At 42.6% G+C, this 6,943-nt stretch overlaps 1 protein-coding gene across 1 annotated transcript in view; it reads left to right on the top strand.

Moving 5' to 3' along the window:
- Positions 1 to 4,865, top strand: part of LOC109478025 — a 10,597-nt gene extending 5,732 nt beyond the window's left edge. Inside the window, exons 5-10 of the mRNA XM_019779478.1 lie at positions 1,614 to 1,853; positions 2,036 to 2,266; positions 2,668 to 2,841; positions 3,405 to 3,593; positions 3,831 to 4,256; positions 4,642 to 4,865. Of these exons, the coding sequence (XP_019635037.1) occupies positions 1,614 to 1,853; positions 2,036 to 2,266; positions 2,668 to 2,841; positions 3,405 to 3,593; positions 3,831 to 4,256; positions 4,642 to 4,865 (1,484 nt within the window). The remainder of the gene's footprint in view (positions 1 to 1,613; positions 1,854 to 2,035; positions 2,267 to 2,667; positions 2,842 to 3,404; positions 3,594 to 3,830; positions 4,257 to 4,641) is intronic.
- Positions 4,866 to 6,943: the final 2,078 nt, after the last annotated feature.

The raw sequence follows: 6,943 nt of genomic DNA, 5'->3' as shown, positions 1-6,943 counted from the left end.
GTTTCAAAATGTATCAACTTTGCAGGGATAAATTAGAGCGTCTAAATAAACGTAATGTTAAGTCGATATGTTTATTTTATGAAAATAATAATGCCATTAATTTTTGTAAAAACTGGTTACTTATGTATCAAGTTATGTATCCCTTTATATCGTCTATTATCGGCTAAAAGTGCCCGCGCCAACTTTGATGTCGGATAGTGTCTAAACGGCTTGTGCTAGAACCATCAAATTTGGTGACTTTTCCTAACATACCGTGCTAAATTTTGTAATTTTTGCTTAAACAATAGAATTTCATGGGTTTTATGTCAAGTTACACATGTTTAGTAGTACACCATTCTCTGAAAATTTGGTGGTCATACGATATACCGTTCGCGAGTTCTGGGGGGGGGGCGAATTTCTGGCTGAAAAGACACATATTTCGCCCATTTTCTCTCATCAATCATGATTTCAAATAGCCTAATTGATGCGGCTGTCTCCCCATCAATTAGGCTATTTAACACCTCCATGAGAAACAATTACAAGTAAGCCGCATTTGTATGTCAATTGTTGTCCATGCGCAGTTCTGTGTCGAACACTCTGGTTTTCACTTGACCCTATTGTTAACTAAAGGACACAAAATGACACGAAAAGACAGTTGCAAATGTCAAAAGTCGTGATCGCTTGTTCAGGTTTACTAAAAAAAGGTTTTTTTTTCAAAGTTTCTCACAGGGAGCATGTCTTTTTTCTACCTGCATGTTTGTACCATGTATGATCCAAGCAATTTGCAAGGAGTTTTTGTGTTTTTCTGATGTTCTGAACATGTAAATATCAGATCTATCGATAGTATATAGTACATTTTAACAACTCGCTGTGTATTTCACAAAGGCTATAAAACCAGGTACCTTGTCCACGATATTACAGATGTATAATTAGCTGCTAAAGAAACATGTACTTTTCCAAGTTTTAGGTTCTTTGATTTTTTAAGACTCCGGTTTCGTTAATAATATCCTTGATAATGCAGCGCCATTTTGCAAAATGGTTCAAACCAAACGATACAACTGTAGAAAATGCGTTCACAGAGCCTTTGGTTAAGTTGTGCTTCGCTTGATTAAATTCAGACTTGTTTGCTGTTATTTAGATTATTGTATTTCCCTGTCAGATTCTTATTTGCTCTCTTTTGAATTCAAGGCTATAAAAAGACTTCGCTTCCTACGCCCATCTATTGTGACCACTGTAATATTCTTCTCTACTGATTTAACCAAAGAGAACAAACTTTGACGACGTTGTCATTTAAAACGTTTAATCTTCGCAGTGTTACAATATATCCTCACTCTTCTTTGCGATAACACCGTAACGTCTCTACAACATATACATCCAAGGAAAGTCGTGTAAAGTGCCTTTCCCAAAGGCATAAGATCGGTGACATGGGCAGGATTCGAACCCGCGACCTCTTGGGTTTGAGCTAGCTATATAGCGACTGCGTCACACGACGCCACACATTGTAGACGTATCTACGTCTATCCAACGTACCTCTAAAATACGACATTTTTGACAAGGGAATAATGCTCCAAACGTGATTACAACTTATGTCCCGCTTCAAAGCAGCGTTTATCCTTTTATATTTCACCAACCAGAAAATTGCCAAGTGGGAAACGGAGAATCTTACCGAGGAACAGTCTCTGTGACCGCCACAGGCAAGACGTGTCAGCGTTGGGACAATCAGACAGTCCATTGGAGCGGCCATACACCTGAGAATTACCCATCATCCGGACTGGAGCAGAACTACTGCCGGAATCCGGACGGTGATTCAGGAGTGTGGTGCTACACCACGGATCCCAACACAAGATGGCATTACTGTGACGTACCAGTATGTGGTAAGGTCTGATTCTGTATCCTTCGATAAGAGCCGATGTTCGTAACTTCTGCGTTAATGATCAATTTTCATCTAAACGCTGTGTAACACACAGCGCTTATTGATACCTCTCGTTTTAAATTCATCCAACCAGAAAATTTTCTTGATACACATGTACCTCTTTTTTTAAATTCCACCATTCAGCAAATTGTCAGGCGGTAGATCCGGCATCGTACCGAGGAACAGTCTCTGTGACCGAAACAGGCAAGACGTGTCAGCGTTGGGACAGTGGTAGACACCCCTATACACATGGGAATTACCCGTCATCCGGACTGGAACAGAACTACTGCCGGAATCCGGACGGCGAACCCAGAGTTTGGTGCTTCACCACGGAATCCACCTTGTCATGGGAGTATTGTGACGTACTATTATGTGGTAAGTTCTGAACTTTTTAACCTTTGACATAAGCAGATCTTTGTCACTTCTAGTCTATGTTAATGATCGCCTTTTTACAGTACTTTACATTGCCCTATATATCTTCTTCTCGACATTATAATGTTTTTATGTAATTTTTTTTCAATTGATAACTTGTTTTTTGATACTAGTATTTTATTATGTCCTGACCAGCCTACATCTACATAAGAAACCCGTTGTCCACCTACATTTTAAACGACCCTTTTTATGGCATTTTTGCAGCATCCATCGTCATCCCAGACGTAACGTTTGTTAAATATGCGAAATTGTGACTCGGAAATGATGCCATATATATTTAAAACAATTGCAATATAAAACCGTCGCCCACTAATGACAATACTTTCTCACCTACTTTTTTGTAGAAAATGAAATTTCTCCGACATTGGAAGCTGTTTCCGGGGGGACACTTATCGGCGGGGGAACCTATGGGTGCAACCACGACTACATGTACGGTGAGAATCAGCCGTGGTGGACGGTGGACCTGGGAGGCAACTACACTGTCAGTCGGATCAGCCTTCTCAACAGGGCTGACTGCTGTAAGTATGTGGTGACAATATGTTGGATCTATATTATGTATGACCGCAATTCGGCGTAACACACCAGCTTCACAGGCACGCGGTGCGGCGGCATCTGGTTATATTACAGTAAACGACCTCTCACAAGTGTTACACGCGTTGTTTATTAATGAAAGCCATTTACATGTAGAAAGGATACCTACTGTACATGGTGGCAACAAGTTAGATTCTAGTTACAATAGTTGCAATATTTATGTACACGTGTCAAAAATACGGGTGCAAAATATGTTCTACCCTTTCCGATTAGTTCATATCACGAGTAGGATAAGATAAGTGACGACGACGTTCAGCCTTCCACGAACACGTCACTCTTCAGTGTATCAGATGTTACTATTTTCTGTGTACGTATCGATAACTTGGTTAACGATCTATGACTGCTGGTAAAACATGAGTCGTGACTATGGTAGGGCGACACCTGGCGACAGATGAAACAGGGTACAGGGTACATGGCGTCGTCATGTCATTTGAACCCAACATCACATGTAGCATGAAGTACGTAACTATGGTAATTCATCTGTATGAAGGTAAGGTGTCTGACACTGCTAGGACGTGGCGGGAAGATCTGCGTTGCAGACGGGATTTCCAAGCGGAGGACGGCAGCCCGGCAGAATGCAACCCTGACAGTCTTTGGGGATGCTGCTCCGAGTCCTCCTGGTGCGGCTACACCACAGACCACTGTGACTGTTATTATTGTATAGACTACAGGAGCAAAGGTGAATAGGAAATAGCTAGAAACATGATCATGACAGTTTACCTGTGCAGTTAAAGGTCTATGTGGCATCATTTCCATGTCGAAAATACGGGCTTAGTTCACATTCGTGTGGCATAAAATACCTGACAGTTGGTTTACCGCGAACATGACTTATTTTCTGTTCATGTGTGAATTCCTTGCTTATATATAAATCATACAACGTTATAATAGCGTTAATAATTATTTGCCCTCTTCCCAGGTGTACGGCTGGCATCGAATCCGTCGTGGGTTGTGGACTCCACGGGCAGACTACGTGATGCTGCAAACGCCTTGGATGGGAACATAAGGACCTACTGGAACAGCGAAGATACTCCCCGGTACCACAACAACTGGTACATCATCCTGGACCTCCGAGCGCCCACGACTCTGATCCGCATCGGAGTCAACAACTACGGAGACACCACCCATGACACTGCCGCCTTCAGACTGCAGAAGTCTCTGGTTGGAGCTCCGTACAGCTGGGAGGATGTCACGTCCGTCTATAACGTGCAGGCCGGGACGGACCAGAGCCAAGTGTTCGGCGAATTCCGAGAAACAGCTCGGTATTGGAAGTTTGTGGTCACTCGGACTCACGAAGGCTACCAGCCATGGCTCTCAGAACTGAACCTATACAGAATCTCTGCAGGTAAGTGCCAGGAAGTTGATAACGGCCGCCGTCTCTGAGTGACGGTTGGTGTTTGCACCATGTTAGAGTACAACGGAGCGTATTTTGAGGGGATTCTGTCGCGTGAAGCGAAGGTCTTGACTAAGGCTTCATTCCCACAAGGATAAAATTGCCCGGATCGAGCCGAATAGATTCGCTTTGAGCCGGCTTCGAGTCAGATTGAGCCGGATCGAAGTCAGATCAAAGCGAATCTATTCGGGCAATTCTATCCTAGTTGGAATGGGGACTAAGGTGTTCAAGTTGCTAGGACGTTGCCAAGGGGGTGGCGTCAGGGTCGGTCCATTACCTTCTCGTTGCTATTGATATTCTAATGTATTGTCTGTTGCTGTCTTTTATTCGCATGCAGCCCAGAGGCAACAGAACTTCATGGTGCGAGTCGGCCCGAGCCTGGAGGAGAGATCCCGTCTGAACGAGCAGTGCGGAGAGGCCTACATGGACACTCCGCTAGATGGGCAGACCATCGAGGTGGCCTGCGACCCGCCGATTTCCGGGCGGTATGTGTCCATACTGCTGGTGGAACCGTCGGACGCCTTAACACTGTGTGAGGTGGAGGTCTACGGTACCAGTTGAAATACACATCTTGCATCTGGCCTCTGGTAGTAGAAATGTTGCGTTGCTTGGGCTTTGTCATCAGTTTATATTGCTTACGGCTTAAAACGAATATGCCATCACTACTTTACGTTTCCTCAAGTTTAAATGTTAACAAAAACAACACCCTGATCACACGTTTTACATAAGAAACTGTCGCCATGTGTGTCTACATAGATCACCTACTTTTATCACCATTATGATGTCCCGTTGTGTTGTAGGTTGTGAAAGAATGCATATCCAGAGTTTTTGTTGTAAAATGCATTTTGTTATAAGTGGAATACAATATTGCTAGCAACTTGGTCAGGATAATGGGAGCCGTAAAAATTACGAGAATGGCATTTAGGCTAATGAAGCAAGGAGGAGAAGAATAGGTGCTTCTTTGTTTTATGTGTTCAGTTGTACATTACTATTAAATGTATGTATCAGAGATGTATTCATGTATTTTTCAGTTTTTCTATTTGTTGGCGTCAGCGTTGCACCGGCCAATAATATTTAACGTCGAAACTCCAACAGAATCTGACAACAAAACATCTAATGCCCGATGATAAAGTCCACAAAATATCTAAGCTATTACAACTAAGACATGGTGCCGTGTAGGGTATTAGGTGTCGTAGATATCGACGCCTTTGCCTTGGTCCAACAAGCATGCCTCTCTGGAGCGCTTCCCATATAGAATGAGGACAGGGCAAAGAGCCAGTACTGGTGCTTTGGAATGCATACTTCATTATCAGCTAAGGCTCAAACGAAATTAGTTTGGCAAAAGAAAGTACGACGTCAGGAAAAGCATTTATGGAAAATTCAATAATGACTTTCAATACATCGCTGATAGGCTCCTTAATTACGTCCTGATTAACTTAGGTCAGTTTCAAAGTGAAGCTATGTTTTTCGTAAACATTATGTTATGAAGTTAAGTGCTTGTAGAGTTCCTCCTGACATAACAAGCAGGAATCTTCAGACGTTTTGTAGGACTGTCCGCTACTTTTCTCGGGGCGACATTGTCAGAAGAACTCTGTACCAACTGAAGCATTTCATTTGCGAACGACCTTCGTGGCCATTGATTTTTATCATAACTTATTAACTGTCCATTCAAGTCCATTGTAATCAGTAGTAACAAGATTGGCAAGTGGAGGACCCATGCATGGCATGGGCACAACGACTTGTTGTCGCCCAAGTTAACACCTTTAGATTTGTTTGAATTTGTATGTGCGTGTGTGTGTGTGTATATGTGTGTGTGTGTGTGTGTGTGTGTGTGTGTGTGTGTGTGTGTGTGTGTGTGTTAGAGAGTTCGGTAGCCTCTACCAGGCACCGTGGATTGTTGGAAAAATAGAAGAAATTGACCAAATAAAGGATAGTATACCAGGGGAGTTAGCCGGCCAGAGAAGATCCAATTTACGACCCACGGATATTTTCTACTATTTTTCCAGCGATCCGCGGTGCCTGGTAGAGGCTATGAGTTCGGGACATCTATATAAAGTACGTTGCCATTTTGAATAAATATTAAACATTCCTGCTCCTGAATGTGGTTTATGATGTCGACGAAAAAGATGACGTATCTTACGTTGGAATTTTGTACATGTGCCTCACTTGAAAGCAGCTGTGTGATTAGATGCTGATTAACCCACCCTGACTGTATAAAACAGAAATAAATACATGCATTATTTTCCACCTTCCTGTAATAATTTTTGCACATTTTAACAGTTTTATGGAACATTTATTGACGTATTCCGGTAAAAGGTCTTGACCTTTAGTGTCCATTTACTCTGCAAATGACGACATATGGACACCCCACTAGATGAACAGACCACCGTCGCATACTGGGTACCAGAAGCCTTGTGTGGCCTCAAAAGCCTAGTGTGATCGTCAGTAGGCAAAGGGCATGGCATAATAAAATATCTTGACCTAGATTACAGGACAAACCACTATACAGGCATATCAAAGCCGAAAGTGCCGCTACAGTACCTGAGAAAGCCGCTAGAATGCCCATCATCGAATCAAGAAACAAATTACTATGTAAATATATATATACACCCACAACATCAAAAATTATCCCGTTTTGT

The sequence above is a fragment of the Branchiostoma belcheri genome, unplaced genomic scaffold (assembly GCF_001625305.1).
Source record: "Branchiostoma belcheri isolate BF01 breed outbred unplaced genomic scaffold, Haploidv18h27 scaffold106, whole genome shotgun sequence".
In the NCBI taxonomy this organism is placed as follows: Eukaryota; Metazoa; Chordata; class Leptocardii; order Amphioxiformes; family Branchiostomatidae; genus Branchiostoma; species Branchiostoma belcheri.
This window is presented reverse-complemented; position numbering and strand designations above follow the sequence as displayed.